Source organism: Salvelinus namaycush, chromosome 25, assembly GCF_016432855.1.
Source record: "Salvelinus namaycush isolate Seneca chromosome 25, SaNama_1.0, whole genome shotgun sequence".
Classification (NCBI taxonomy): domain Eukaryota; kingdom Metazoa; phylum Chordata; class Actinopteri; order Salmoniformes; family Salmonidae; genus Salvelinus; species Salvelinus namaycush.
This window is the reverse complement of record NC_052331.1, coordinates 33,545,664-33,561,852: the sequence shown is the minus strand read 5'-3', so window position 1 is coordinate 33,561,852 and position 16,189 is coordinate 33,545,664. Positions and strand designations below refer to the sequence as shown.

The 16,189-nt window shown below is 41.9% G+C and overlaps 1 protein-coding gene across 1 annotated transcript; it reads left to right on the top strand.

Annotated features, from left to right (window-relative positions):
• Positions 1 to 675: 675 nt before the first annotated feature.
• ccdc39 (coiled-coil domain containing 39) lies at positions 676 to 15,884 on the top strand. Its single transcript, XM_038964286.1, has 20 exons — positions 676 to 765; positions 1,025 to 1,144; positions 1,390 to 1,536; positions 1,759 to 1,917; positions 2,121 to 2,213; positions 2,454 to 2,582; positions 3,006 to 3,197; positions 3,492 to 3,595; positions 3,842 to 3,974; positions 4,454 to 4,648; positions 6,223 to 6,387; positions 6,670 to 6,807; positions 6,962 to 7,170; positions 7,905 to 8,028; positions 9,487 to 9,646; positions 10,828 to 10,934; positions 11,322 to 11,462; positions 11,730 to 11,909; positions 12,498 to 12,586; positions 15,265 to 15,884. Exons 1-20 carry the CDS (start codon positions 676 to 678, stop codon positions 15,440 to 15,442), a joined length of 2,853 nt encoding a protein of 950 aa, XP_038820214.1. The 3' UTR covers positions 15,443 to 15,884.
• Positions 15,885 to 16,189: the final 305 nt, after the last annotated feature.

Sequence of the window (16,189 nt, the reverse complement as noted above, 5' to 3'; positions counted from 1 at the left end):
TTTGATGTGTGTTGATAATGGTGATGCACTCTTGTCTGTCATATTTCTCTCTACCAAAGCTGATACCCGAAACCTGCATATGAACTTGTATCTCTTATGTTAAAAGGATGTACTATTCTTTCAATTGTTTAATTTTACTACAGATGTTTCTCAAATAGTGATGGCCTTTGTACGCTACTGGCTTGAGAGTGAATTAACTATTCTTTAATGTGGTTAATTTATTTTAGTTATCTAGGCAAGTCAGTTAAGAACAAATTCTTATTTACAATGATGACCTACAATGTTAAGTATGTTGTTTGGATAGAAAATAGGCAGGATGGTTTATTGTAAAATAGTAATAGTATAACCTTTTGGTGTGATTCACAAAGTTTTTAGTGGATAAACTGAGTATAGTGACTCCGGTTGCATGCATTGCCAAGTGGTAGTAGTTGTGTGGCCCTCTTGTGACGCGTGCGATTTTTTTTTTACAACTGGATGATGTGGTAACTAGCCACCTGACACGGTTGCTAGGGGCCAGCATTGACAACACAGCGGTTTTGTAGCATGTTATGACCCTTACAAGTTGTCAAAAATAGAACAAAGTAGCAATTTATTACTTATTGTAAATAATTAGTTGGCACATTGGGCTGGCTTGATATTCAGTTCTAAAACTTGGAATTTAGCCTTACAGAAAAAATGTCGAACATACTTTTATCCGAGGTAGGCTGGGACGAGGGCTTTGCCATCCCAGTTGCCAATGCAGAAAATAAATGTTTGGAAGATGAGGTAAGTGTCTGTTAGCTAACAGTTTATTAGCTTATTTGTACCAGAATATCTGACATTTCATTTGTTTCATCTGTATTTGATATAAATCGACATATTTATGCCCCAGTTACATAGCGGACAGTAGGTAGGTATCTAACGTTAACGTTAACGTTAGTTAGCGAACGTTAGCTAGCTAAAACGAAACAGCTAACGTTAGCTGGGATGAACATCAGTCTAATGTGAAATATGACTGTCATTTGCACTTCCTACCTCTCCACAGCTTCAAATGAAACAAAATCAGAAGTTACAACTGGAGAACAAACTTGGTGGATACAAGGATAGAATACAAGCCATGGCTGAACACCTGAAAAATGTTAGGCAGGAGTTATCTCAAACTCAGGTAAAGCTACTTGCCCATTTTGGAATTCCATGAAAAGAGACTTCTGAGGTTCTGACCCAAAACAATTTAGCTCATGCATAGATCTAGAACATTACTGTATGAGTAGTAGTTATATTGCTAAGTAATTCTGTTTATGCAAGGATGAATGAATAATGCCATGTGAACACAGGTATGACAGTAATTTTTTTGCAACAACTCTGAAATGCTATCCTATAACTGGTTTATTTTTATCTGTACTTTGTTAGGCTCTGTGCAAAGCCAGGGAGAAAGAGACTGAGTCGGAGATGCATTTCAAGGCCCTGGCGGAGAGAGAGGTGGGCCGCCTGCATCAGGAGATTACACAGCTGGACAACGAGCTTGGAGCTCTGAGGGAGAAGAAGAATGCACAAGAGGTTATTCTACATACCATCAACATCCTGGTCTTTCTGTTCTAAAACAGAGGTCTTTCCTCAAAACAACATGGGTCTCTCTCTCTCTCTCTCTCTCTCTCTCTGTGACTGAGAATTATCTGGCCTGTTGTTCTATTTCCAACTGTTAGTATTCACTGGAACATACAACATATTCAGTGTATGTTCCACTGTATTAGATAAATGTCAAGCCATCTGTTTCCTCAGAACAACATCTTCAAAGCCACCCAGAAGCTGGAAGAGCTGAAAAGCCAGCTGAATTGGGACCAGCAGACCCTGGATGCCTGGCTTGAGGAGTCGGCACACAAGGACGAGGACACCATGGCCATCATCAAGTACGCCCAGCAGGACGAGAGCAGGATACGGGTACGTCATGGGTGTTGTGAGTGACTGACTGATGGGGGTACGAAAACCCGGGTACCCTGCGTGGTCTTGGATCTCAGTTACAGTGGCAAGCAACTACATTCCTTTCAGGACCCTCTAGAATGAACAGTTCACTGACAATGGGATATTCTTAATGAACAGTACAATCTATTTTCTAAACTACTGTTTGCATTCTTTGTTTACAGGAGCTCACCTTGTTGATAGAGAAGATGACGCTTGAGGCCAACCAAAAGCACAAGGCACTGGACAATGAACTGACTGAGACCATATCAGCACAGGTCTAAAACCCCAGCTATCTTACAGTTCAGTACATTAACTAGTACAGAACAACACAGGAATATCAGTCAATGTTCAATCACCCGCAACTGAGATTCTTTTGTTGACATTTAAGCTACTTTGTGTCCATTGATGACACACTAGAGATTTATACGTCCCACATCAAACAGAAAGCATTTATTCTTCCTTGTTGATATACATCAGAGTGTGTCTCATGTATTGTAGTTGTGCTCTGCCAACAGATTGGTCTGGATAAGACAGCAGAAAACTTCCGCCAGGCTCACCTAGAGAGACAGGAGCTGATCCACCAGTGGGAGAACACCATCGAGCAGATGAAGAAAAGAGACAGCGAGATGCAGCAGTGTTCAATGGTAACCACTAGATGGCAGCCTGCAGTTATTACAGTCAGTCAGTCATACAATATTTGAGCTGACATGGGATATCATAGCCTGGATAAACCAGATTGAATGCTACACTCACTTTGCTTCACTATCATTTTGTCAAGTTCAACCAGGCTAGGAATATTATAGCAGTTAGAAACTATTGTAAAGACACGAGTTCACTAGTTTACTTTTTCACATACTCACTTGGTCCAGAAACGATTAGATATATTTTATAGGTATTTTATAGTTGAAACAACACTGTTTCAACACCCCTTTTTATATTACGACACCTTAAGATGAATCTATCAAAATCATTAAAAAGGCTACATGAAAGTGACTGATGTACAACTGTGAAGTTTCTAAAATAATGGTCTGACAATGTAAGCAATGGATTTTGCTATATATTTCCAGCTCCTCACCCAAGTCAACCAGGACATCAGAGAGAAGAATGGAGTGATCAAGGAGAAGAAGACCTTCCTGGAGAGTGAGACGGAGAACAACAAGGAGTACGAGAAGAAGATAGCCATGGCCGACCGGCAGGCGGCCAAGCTGAGACGGGAGTTCCAGGAGCAGGAGAGTAACCGCACCAGACTACAGGACGAGGTGAGTCTGTCTGCTGTGTGTCTGTCTGTCCAGAGCTTTCTTCCCAGGACGAAACATTAACAAATTAGTATTTCATAATTTGCATATATTTATAGGCATTATAACATTGCAATTCATCAGCATTTATACGTATGTAATTACATTTATAGTGTCTTATTCAAGAAAGTGATTAAAAAAGTGTAACCAAATCATTTAGTCAATGCTTTCTGCTGACAGGTATTTTTATTCTGTATGACTTCTTTCTATGGGAATGATGGCTTGTCTTATATGTTATTATCACGTATCTCTTTCTAGTTGGAGAGTCTGAAAGGGACAGTGGACAGAGCAGCTACTGATGTCGAGTCCATGAGGTCCCAACTATCCAACATGAAAAAGGACATCCAGGACAAAAACAACAAGTGAGACATAGAGATCGGCAGGCCTCAGTACCAGTCAAATAGGAATAATTGGAGGCATCGTTTTGGTGGGAATTCCCTCACAGGGATTCTTTATGTAATTCTGTGGACTACCCACCCTCTCACTAGTTCTGATCTGTGTGTGTGTGTGTGTGTGTGTGTGTGTGTGTGTGTGTGTGTGTGTGTGTGTGTGTGTGTGTGTGTGTGTGTGTGTGTGTGTGTGTGTGTGTGTGTAAAAACCTGGTCCAGGATAAAGGGGGCCAAGCTTCATAACACAGCCCTGGAGGAGAAGCTGAAGACAGTGACTGAGACGACCCTCAGCGTGGAGGAGAGGGCCGCTCAGATGGAGCAAGTACTGAAGGAAGAGGAGCAAACTATCAAAGTGAGTGCACTCCACATGATAAAACAATGTTTTTGTTATAATATCAGTATGTTTATCGGAAAGAGTGTCTGCATGGTACTGGGATGGCAGGCTGCAGTTGCGTTGAGCTAACTTGTGCATTTTACCTAGCAATTCACATGGTCACAATATGAACTCGATATCACTAGATATTTAGAAGTATATGAACATTGTATCAATCAAACTGATATATTAAATTCCATTCTGACTGACTGTATTCTCCCATTTAGTTATTTCCATTTAGATGCTCTGATGTCATTCTATTCATTCCCATGAGGAATGTAGTGTTACATTGTGTTGTGGTTCTCTTTCGTAATTTTGCCAAACGGGGACACATCTCGGATGTCTTTCTTTGGAGCTGGTGAACCATGTGTTGACTTCAGTGTCACATTGTGTTGGTTAATGTACTCATGACCATGTTGTGGTGAACTGTCTCATTCTGCGTCTGTCGTGGGCTGCAGGACATGGACGCCCAGCTGCACCGCCACCGCGAGGTGCTATTCCGTGAGAGCCAGGAGGTACAGGCCCTGAGGTTGAAGGAGAAGGACTCCATGGCCGTGCTCTCTGGGAGCCGGGTGGCCCTCTCCAACCTGGACAGCCGCCTCAGTAAACTGGACCAGAACTCCCTCAAGCAGCAGGAGATCATCTACAACCAGGCTAGACAGCAGAAACACTAGTCTTTCTCTAGTTGTTATTTTCCTATCACTAACAATATGCAATACCCACCCTGTTTATTATCTATGCATAGTCACTTTACCCCTATCTACTGTCGTGGCAATTTCCTGTATTACCGAATGAGGAGAGTTATAAACCACATACCAGTCAGAGTTATACTTAAATTTCATCTTTAATAATATGAGCTTCAAAATCGCCCTTTGACTCTCAGATCAATTCAGTGTCTATAATGAATTCTGAGAGTCCCTACAAAAGAATACCAAGATCTTTTATAGCCAAGATACACCCCTCAACTTACATGACGAACCACAGATCTTAGGAAAACTTCACAAAGGGCCTTTTACTTGAGAAAGGAGTATCCCATAGCCAGATAGCATTAGCTATAAATTATCGTTCAGTTTGGTCTCTAAGACGAGGTTCTAATCTCGTTCCTGGTACTTCATAGTACCAAAACATTACCTCATCCAAGGCATAACTCAATTCTCAACTCTATATTCTCCCATCTCAAATACACTCCACTCCTGGACAAGCTCACTAAGGGGAGTGAGCCTCTAGGTCATATACTATCTCAAGATAAGTGCAACATCAGAGGGGACATACAATGGTTCCAGACACTGCCATACTCCTCCCCCCAATGGGAAAAGGAGGGAGTGACTGGCGTACAGACATTGTGGAGACAACTAACTGGTTCCCCATTAATCACGCCATCCCTTCACATGGTTTAAAAATAGATAAAGACACATTCACATAAGAAGACAATGTTCCATTCTGTCCTCCTCCACTTCTGATATTCTGCATAGCACCAGATGGTTTAACAGATACATTCACATATGAAGACAAACCTGACCTCTCCCCTCTCTAGGCCCCAAGTGACTTTTCCCTAGCTGAGAAGGGAAAAGTGCAACTGCCAACAGTATAGTCCAAAGGGAGACATTCTAATGACAAGTATCTCACATAAGCATATTAGATAAATAAAACATCTTATTTATCTATGTTACCCAACTAATTCTGATTCATCCCCCACACTACGTGTACATATTACCTCAATTACCTCGACTAACCTGTACCCCCTGTATATAGCCTCGTTATTGTTATTTTATTGTTGCTCTTTTATTTTTTACTTTAGTTTATTTAGTAAATGTTTTTTTCTTAACTCATATTTTTCTTTACTGCATTGTTGGTTAAGGGCTTGTAATTAAACATTTCACTGTAAGGTCTACACCTGTTGTATTCGGCACGTGTGACAAATAACATTTGATTTGAATAGTAATAACAGCATGGTCATTCAACAGACGCTTTCAGATAGCCCTTAGACCACTGTCATATGATCATTATCTATTTCTACCACCATGACCATTATAGCTAGCGTTCGCCCTAATGTCATCACATCTCCTTCTACCATTGGGGTATACAAATCAAATCTTTTCAGTGTCCTGAGGGGGGGAAAGGTGTTGTCGTGCCCTCTTCACGACCTATACAGCTGGTCTTGAGGTGTATGCTTGGTGTAGTGGGTACATCACTAACTCCCTCTCCACCTCAAACGTTGCTACTCCAGGACTTCCAGATCCAGCTGCTGGAGAGGAAGATGTTGCGTCTGCGTGGCGAGGTGAACACGGAGGAGAAGCAGGTCCTGGAGAAGAAGGCCCAAAAGCTGGCCCACAGGCTGGAGGAGAAGAAGAGGACGGCCACCATGCTCACCACCCAACTCAAGAAGCTCCAGGTGGACAGACCTCTCTCGTACTGTAGAATGTTCTTGATACTATTTTTCCTGATGATTTGGGCATTTCTGTTGTTTTTGTCACCTTAAAAGTAGGAAGACTATTTCTTGCAACCCTATCTTATCATAGAAATCATCAAAAATTGTTGTTGGTTTTTCTCTCTCAGATTTTCTGTTTTCAAATTAGTCTCGATTTACAGTTACCATATAATTACATTTTAACTAATCATTATAAAAAAATCTTTATAGACATTCTGTGATTTTACTGTTTCTGTCGTCTGACAGGATGATATTCGCTGTGTGAGGAAAGAGGCGGAGAAGACAGGAGCTGAGAAGAGAGACCTAACCACCAAGATCGAGGAGCTGCACCTGTTCAACCACATCTCCGACAAGGAACTGAAGAAGCTCCGGCTCAAGAAGCAGGTGAGAACGCAGGCGCATGCGCACACACACACAGTCACTGTCACTGCAGTTTTACTCAGCCAACCTTGACTTTATTAATCTGATTAAATAAAACGATTATGTGAAACTCATACTCTTACACAGCCACACGTTGCCTCTGACCTTTGACCTTCAGGACACCATGGTGGAGGACAACATCCTGAAGCTGGAGATCAAGCGTCTGCGTGACCTGCTGTACAACAAGGCGGACAGCGTGCTCTCGCTGGAGAAGCGGCGGCTGCAGCTGCAGACGGCCATGAGGGAACGGGAGGAGGAGATTAAAGCGCACCGGGAGATGCTCAACAAGCAGGTCAAGATCACTGACCAGGAGCGCCAAGGACTTAGGTATGTCTAAGACTGGCTCCCAAAAGATACCCTATTACCCAGACAGTATAGTGAATTCAGTGTTCTTAAAGGGATACTTTGGGATTTTGGCTGTGGGGGCTATTTATCTGATGCCTTTAAACCCTGAACCTGGTCATGGGGATCCACAGGGTGTGCAGGCTTTTTCTCCTTCCCAGTACTAACATACCTGGGCCCATATTCAGATAGAGTCTTTTAGATCATAATGAATAAGATTGTATGGACGAGGGGGGGCTGATTCCAGATCAGCACTCCTACTCTGAGATGCTCTCTGAATACGGGGCTTGATGATCCAGTGCCATACGAGGGGGGTTGTGTTTGTTTTGCCCAAGGCTCATATAAAGTGGTAATGTGGCACTTGAAAAGAAAGCTGTCAAATGAATTGAACACAGGATAGCCAGACACTTGGTGTTTTGAGCCATTGTGTATACTCTATGTCTAATCAAATCGAGCTTTATTTATACAGCACATTTCAGACATGCAATGCAATGTGCGTCACAGGAAAAAATTAATAAAAACAATGAAAATGAAAACTAAAATATTTACTACATAAGAATAACAATAAAAACTTCTCTGAAATATGCCTCAAGCTCAGCACATTTTAAATGTGGAGGAAATTTCACATAGGTTTACGGGGGTAGGATTTATCAGGCCGTCAATGGTCGAGAAGAGCACTCTCAACTGATTCTATGTGTACACTGATTGGTTAATTTCAGTGCTGAGGTGCATGAGAGACTGTCCAAGGTCGACAAGATGAGGAAGCGCTATGAGATTATGACTGTCTCGATGGCTGCTCCCGAGGGAGAAGAGGAAAAATCACAGGCTTATTATGTGATCAAGGTGAGAATTCCTTCAGACACCAAAAAAACTTCACCAGCCAACTATTGCTTCAGTTAATAATTGATTTGGCTTATTGTGAAAAAAATATATACAGTGGCAAGAAAAAGTATGTGAACTCTTTGGAATTACCTGGATTTCTGCATAAATTGGTCATATAATTTGACAACAATAGACAAACACAGTCTGCTTAATCTAATAACACACAAACAATTATACGTTTTTATGTCTTTATTGAACACACCGTGTGGACATTCACAGTGGAGGGTGGGAAAAGTACGGTATGTGAACCCTTGGATTTAATAACTGGTTGACCCTCCTTTGGCAGCAATAACCTCAACCAAACGTTTTCTATAGTTGTGGATCTGACCTGCACAACGTTCAGGAGAAATTTTGGACCATTCCTCTTTACAAAACTGTTTTAGTTCAGCAATATTCTTGGGATGTCTGGTGTGAACCGCTCTCGAGGTCATGCCATAGCATCTCCATCGGGTTGAGGTCAGGATTTTCTTCTGTTGAAGCCATTCTGTTGTTGATTTACTTCTGTGTTTCGGGTCGTTGTCCTATTGCATCACACAACTTCTGTTGAGCTTCAATTGGCGGACAGATAGCCTTACATTCTCCTGCAAAATGTCTTGATAAACATGGGAATTCATTTTTCTGTCGATGATAGCAAGTTGTCCAGGCCCTGAGGCGGCAAAGATTTCTGTAAGTCTTTAGCTGACACTCTAGGATTCTTCTTAACCTCATTGAGCATGCTGCGCTGTGCTCTTGCAGTCATCTTTGCAGGACGGCCACTCCTTAGGGAGAGTAGCAACAGTGTTGAACTTTCTCCATTTATAGACAATTTGTCTTACCGTGGACTGATGAACATCAAGGCTATTAGAGATACTTTTGTAACCCTTTCCAGCTTAATGCAAGTCAACAATTCTTAATCTTAGGTCTTTTGAGATCTCTTTTGTTCGAGGCATGTTTCACATCAGGCAATGCTTCATGTGAATAGCAAAACCAGATTTTGTGAGCGTTTTTTATATTGCAGGGCAGCTCTAACCAAAATCTCCAATCTCGTCTCATTGATTGGACTCCAGGTTAGCTGACACCTGACTCCAATTAGCTTTTGGAGAAGTCATTAGCCTAGGGGTTCACATACTTTCCCCAACCTATACTGAATGTTTAAATTATGTATTCAATATAGACAAGAAAAATACAATAATTTGTGTGATATTAGTTTAAGAACACTGTGTTTGTCTATTGTTGTGACTTAGAGGAAGATCAGATCACATTTCTTGACCAATTTATGCAGAAATCCAGGTAATTCCAAAGGGTTCACATACTTTTTCTTGCAACTGTAGTTTTGACAGTTGTTAATTGTTTTGAGAACATGGAACTTTGTTTACAAATCAATTGAGAAAAACGTTGTACCATTTTACTTTCTACCGTGGGTAATGTGCTTTTCATAAGGCTGCCCAAGAGAAAGAGGAGCTCCAACGTGAGGGAGACGATTTGGACGCCAAGATCCGCAAGATGGAGAAGGAGATCCGAGCGCTGGAGAACACTCTCCACGTCGTCAACAGCCGCAACACAACCTATCGCAAATCCTTCAACAAAGTGACTGAGTCCAGTGCGTACTGTATGAGGAAAGGTTCCCTGTGAGATAAACTGATTCCAACAAATCAAATCATAATTTATTGGTCACATACACATGGTTAGCAGATGTTAATGCGAGTGTAGCGAAATGCTTGTGCTTCTAGTTCCGACCATGCAGTAATATCTAACAAGTAATCTAACAATTTCACAACAACTACCTTATACACACACAAGTCTAAAGGGATGATTAAGAATGTGTACATATAAATATATGGATGAGCGATGGTCGAACGGCATAGGCAAGATGCAGTAGATGGTATAGAGTACAGTATATACATATGAGATGAGTAGTGTAGGGTATGTAAACATTATATAAAGTGTCATTGTTTAAGTGACTAGTGATACATTTATTACATCCAATTATTGAAGTGGCTAGAGATTGAGCCTCGGACTCTATGCCTCCCCCTCACCCAAAAAAAGATGACACAAATATTCCAGCAACAAATATTGACTCTATGCCATCACCATAGTAACACACACATCAATGTTATCAGTGTTCTATATCTATGAAGGGAATACCCAACATAATCAGATGAGAGGATATACTATTTATAAACTATTTTATAACTTTAATGTGGTGGTTATTTTGTACTGTTGTTCTGTTCAGATCCTTTTTTACTCCTTTTTCTCCCCAATTGGTAGCTACAGTCTTGTCCCATCGCTGCAACTCCCATACGGACTCGGACGAGGCGAAGGTCGAGAGCCATGCGTCCTCCGAAAACACGACCCCGCCAAGTACCCGCTTAAAGTGCCCGCTTAAACCGGAAGCCAGCCGCACCAATGTGTCGGAGGAAACACTTCACAACTGGCGACGTGTCATTGTGCATGTGCCTGGCCCGCCACAGGATTCGCTATAGCGTGATGGGACAAGGACATCCTGGCCGGCCAAATGCTTCCCGGACGACGGTTGTCCAATTGTGCGTCGCTTCATGGGTCTCCCATTCGCGGCCGGCTGCGACACGGCCCGGGATTGAACCCGGATCTGTAGTGATACCTCAAGCACTGCAGTGCCTTAGACTGCTGTGCCACTCGGGAAACCTTCCTTTTATACGCTATTTTGGTTTTTATTTCTTGCTTCATGCTGTAAAGTGTGTTGGTACAACCCTTTAATGTTTTTATAGAAGTAAACAATGAACCCAAAACTCTGTTTTGAAGGTGAGGAGTATCAGGAGAAACTGAAGCTGGATGAGCAGAAGAGAGCCGTTGAGGAGAAGTACAAGTACAAGAGGAGGCAGATCCGAGAACTGCAGGAGGACATTCAGGTACTTCTCCACCAAACCAACCATGACTGGGGCCAGGAGTTTTACTGGACTACTTAACCTGATCAGGAAAACTCCTGGTCCTAGCCTTGACGTGAGCGTGGGTTTTCCACCAGGCCATCATCTTCTCACATCATCTTTTGTGTACTTCATTTCCATGCTGTTACTTTACCTCTGTCTCTCTCTGCCTTTCCCATGTGCAGTGTGTTAGATCTGTCCTAAGCCCTATCATGATCTCTTTTGTCTTCATCATACGCCTTACATTGGCTGCTCGTGTCCAAGAACAACAGGTCCAATATAGACTTGTCTGACAACTCACTCTTAACTATCATACAGTGCAATCATAACTGTGGTGTGTGTGTGTGTGTGTGTGTGTGATTAAATCGGTAGGGCATGAACAATACACTCGACAACCTGCTTCAAGAGGAGGCCGTTCAGAATGTGAGGACTGAAGAGACCCAGTCACGTATCATGTCTCTGAACAGAGAACTGGTTTCCCAGCAGGAGAAACTACACAGGGTCACTAAGCAGGTTTGATACCACCACCCAACAATTCACACCATCGCAACAAGTGTGTTCACACCATTCTTCAATGACGAAAGAAAAACATGAAATACGAAATGTACTTTACTGTAGCCCCCCTTATGTATGCATTCATAAAGCCTTTATAACAGCTACACAATACATATAACGTCTGTCATAGGCAGTCATGAACATGAATTGGTCATAAGGTCAGGAAAAAATCCTGGCCCTACTTATCACTGCTCTGTGTTCATCCCTTGCTATTCTCCATGACAGTGCTCCAAACTGACCAAAGAGATCCGGTCGGGCAAGAAGGCCAAGGAGGAGACGTTTGAGGAGAGGGACATTGAGCTGAGGGAGCTGAAGGACTTCAATAAGAATATCAACAAGATGCTGCTGGTTGCCATGGAGGAACAGCCTGACCTCCGATCAGCTCTACACATGTACTTTGTCCAGGTAGCCTTCTTTTCTTTTTACTATAAAAAGTATGACGTTTTTCTCCATGCAGCTGATAATACTATACACTCTTCGAAAAAAGATGCCGCCTAGAACCAAGAAGGGTTCTTCAATTGTCCCCATAGAAGAACCCTCTGAAAATAACTATTTTTGGTTTCAAGTAGAATCCTTTCACTAATACGAGGTTCTACGTGAAACCTTTTACCACTAAAATATTCTAAGTAGAACATTTTTCACAACCAAAGGGTTCTCCTATGGGGAGAAACAAAGATTTTTTTTCTTCTAAAAGTGTAGGTGTGCAAATGATACCTTTTTAACCTTGTAGAGTTTGGCAAGGCAATGACTCCATTCTGAAATTCTGACAGCAAATTGCACTGATGTTAGTTGATTCAAGGAAATGCAAAATGTTAGGTTTTAGGGACAGCTAAGTTTCAAACAAATCTAATAAAACAAAACTAATCAATTTCTGGCAACTTACTCTAAAAGCAAACAAGAAGTTGACCCATCCCATTAAGTCTCATTTTGGATGGCCTTTTACTCAGGACTAAAAAGGTCTAATTTAATTTGTGTGTACTGTATGTGTCTCAGGCCAACTTGCCCCTGCCGTCTCCTGCCTCCACCCCTGCCAGCCGACAAAGCTCAAAGACTAACTCTGCTCGCAGCTCCGTCTCTCTCAGGTACGTCACAACTATTTTACACAGTCAATCTAGCTCAGGGGTCTACAATATACATTCCGTAGCCAAATACCCTCTAGAGACAATTTTGGGGGGCCGACGGGTAAAAAAAAATGAAAGAGACTCACAGTTAGGAGCATATCTGAAAGCTACATTCCTTTTCTTCCTGACACATTTTAAAACCCCAAAGGTTTTTCCTGTTTAGCTGTTTTTTGAATGTCTTGTTTTTAGACTGTCTCAAAGTTTCCAATAATATCTACTGATAATTTACACAGAGTGTACAAAACATTAGGAACACCTTCCTAATATTGAGTTGAACCCCCCTTTTGCCCTCAGAACAGCCTCAATTAATCAGAGCATGGACTCTACAAGGTGTCCAAAGCGTTCCACAGGGATGCTGGCCCATGTTGACTCCAATGTTTCCCACAGTTGTGTGAAGTTGGCTGGATTTCCTTTGGGTGGTGGACCATTCTTGATATACATGGGAAACTGTAGAGTGTGAAAAACCCAGCAGCGTTGCAGTTCTTGACACAAACCGGTGCGCCTGGCACCTAATACCATACACCGTTCAAACGCACTTAATCTTTTGTCTTGGTCATTCACCCTTTCAATGGCACACATACAGTGCATTCGGAAAGTATTCAGACCCCTTCCCTTTTTCCACATTGTGTTACAGTCTTATTATAAAATGGATTAAATTAATTTCTTTCATCATCAATCTACACACAATACCCCATAATGACAAAGTGAAAGTCAGGTTTTTAGAAATGTTTGCAAAATTATTAAAAAATAAAAAAACAGATGCCTTATTTGCAGAACTATTCAGATCCTTCGCTATGAGACTCAAAATTGAGCTCAGGTGCTTCCTGTTTCCATTGATCATCCTTGAGATGTTTCTACAACTTGATTGGAGTCCATCTGTGGTAAATTCAATTTATTGAACATGATTTGAAAAGGCACACACCTGTCTATATAAGGTCCCACAGTTGACAGTGCATGCCAGAGCAAAAACCAAGCCATGAGGTTGAAGGAATTGTCCATAGAGCTCAGAGACAGGATTGTGTTGAGGCACAGATCTAGGGAAGGGTACAAAAACATTTCTGTAGCGTTGAAGGTCCCCAAGAACACAGTGGCCTCCATCATTTTTAAATGGAAGACGTTTGGAACCACCAAGACTCTTCCTAGAGCTGGCTGCCTGGCCAAACTGAGCAATCGGGGGAGAAGGGCCTTGAGGTGTGTTCATAAATTCAATCTGGAGTGCCAGAGTGGGCTCAGAGTGCGCTCGGGGCGTTCGTAAATTCAGAGCGTTGTAAAATTGTCTGTTCGTAAATTCGGAGTGTTTCGCTCTCGGAGCGTTCAGAATGCACACTGCTAAAGTTGGCTAGCTTGCTAGCTACTTCCAGACACAAATGAGAGAACACCTCACTCTAACCATTTTACTCGCCCTTGCAGAGTTATCCAGAGCATTGGTGACTAACTGTGCTGCTGGAAACAATTGAATTACGCTTTTTTGCCGATGTTTACCGACACTGGCCATATTCTGCTGGTGTTGAACGTTCGTAAATTCATCAGTTATACTGCGCTCTGGCACACTCAGACAATAGTGCTCTGAAATCAGAGTAAATGGCCAGAATGAATTTTCGAACACACCCCTGGTCAGGGAGGTGACCATGGTCACCCCCGATGGTCACTCTGACAGAGCTCCAGAGTTCCTCTGGAGATGGTTGTTGCTCTGGAATGTTCTCCCATCTCTGCAGCACTCCACCAATCAGGCCTTTATGATAGAGTGGCCAAACGGAAGCCACTCCTCAGTAAAAGGCACATAACAGCCCGCTTGGAGTTAGCCAAAATGCACCTAAAGGACTCTCAGACCATGAGAAACAAGATTCTCTGGTCTGATGAAACCAAGATTGAACTCTTTGGCCTGAATTCCAAGCATCACGTCTGGACGAATACCTGGCACCATCCCTACGGTGAAGCTTGGTGGTGGCAGCACCATGCTGTGGGGATGTTTTCAGAGGCTGGGACTGGGAGAAAGATGAATGGAGCAAAGTACAGAGAGATCCTTGATGAAAACCTGCTCCAGGGTGCTCAGGACTTCAGACTGGGGCAAAGGTTCACCTTCCAGCAGGACAACGACCCTAAGCAGACAGCCAAGACAATGCAAGAGTAGCTTCGGGACAAGTCTCTGAATGTCCTTGAGTGGCCCAGCCAGAGCCTGGACTTGAACCCGATCAAACATCTCTGGAGAGACCTGAAAATAGCTGTGCAGCGACACTCCGTTTATTTTAATTATTTATTTGCAAACTTTAAAAAATATATATTTTTGGCTTTGTCGTTATGGGTTATTGTGTGTAGATTGATGAGGGGGAAAAACGATTTAATCCATTTTAGAATAAAGCTATAATGTAACAAAATGTGGAAAAAGTCAAGGGGTCTGAATACTTTCCGAATGCACTGTACACAATCCATATCTCAATTGTCTTAAGGCTCAGAAATCCTTCCTTAACCTGTCTTCTACTGATTGAAGTTGATTTAACAGGTGACATCAATAAGGGATCATAGCTTTCATCTGGATTCACCTGGTCAGTCTGTCATGGAAAGAGCATGTTTTGTACACTCATTGTGTGTCAATATGTTCTTGTAAAATATAGCTTCTTAAATGTATTTTTCCACTGCAGGTCAGCTGGGTCTTCAGCAAGCAGCAGCCCAAGGGCGTCGTCAGTGCAGTCTCCCCCTGTTAAGACTCTGGAGCTGGGCTTGGGGTTGTCTGTTACGTCCCCTCCTCTCACCTCTCCACGGGACTCCCATCCACCCAGCTCCACCAGCAGCAGCGGCAGCAAGCGCCAGAGCCCATAGAGAAACCCTACAATAGGACAGCCTCACTTACAGCACCAGAAGGCTAATATGACTGTAGTGCCATTAGGAAAGAGAATGTGTGTCACTGTTCAATGTGTACTGAACAACCGTTTGGTGAGTTGATTGATTTGCATGTTTTTTTCGTTTTTTTGGCAGTGATATGAGAAATACACTTAAATAATATATGATTTACCTTTTTTTTGAAAGGCACATATTCTCCATTTGTCAGCTAACGTTTATAGAATTGTATTGTAAATGTGCATAAAAAGTATGTACTTTTTCTAAATTAAGTTTTACTCCTGGCAATGTGTTTCTGGATATATCCCAATAAAATAGATGGTTGCTTGTCAGAATGATCAATTAGTTGATAATACATTTGTTTTGTTTAAATGCCCAATGTAGTCAAAAAACGTGTTTTTTCTGTGTTTTATATATATTTCCACAATATGAGGTTGGAATAATACTGTAAAAATTATGATAATGCCCTTTTAGAGTAAGAGCTGTTTGAAAAGACCACCTGAAGTTTCAGACTGTTTTGGTGGGATGGTGTTTTGGCAAAATTCTTGCTTGAGAAATTGCTCTTTGTAAGAAGCAATTTTTGTTTCTTTTTGAAATTTTAATTGAAAACAATCCCAGTAAGGTGCTTAATTGTTACCCAGAAATGATGTGATATTGAGATAAAAAAAACGGTTTTGACATATAATCTTGTGAGACAGATATATGGAACAACTTCCTCATAGCTATTAA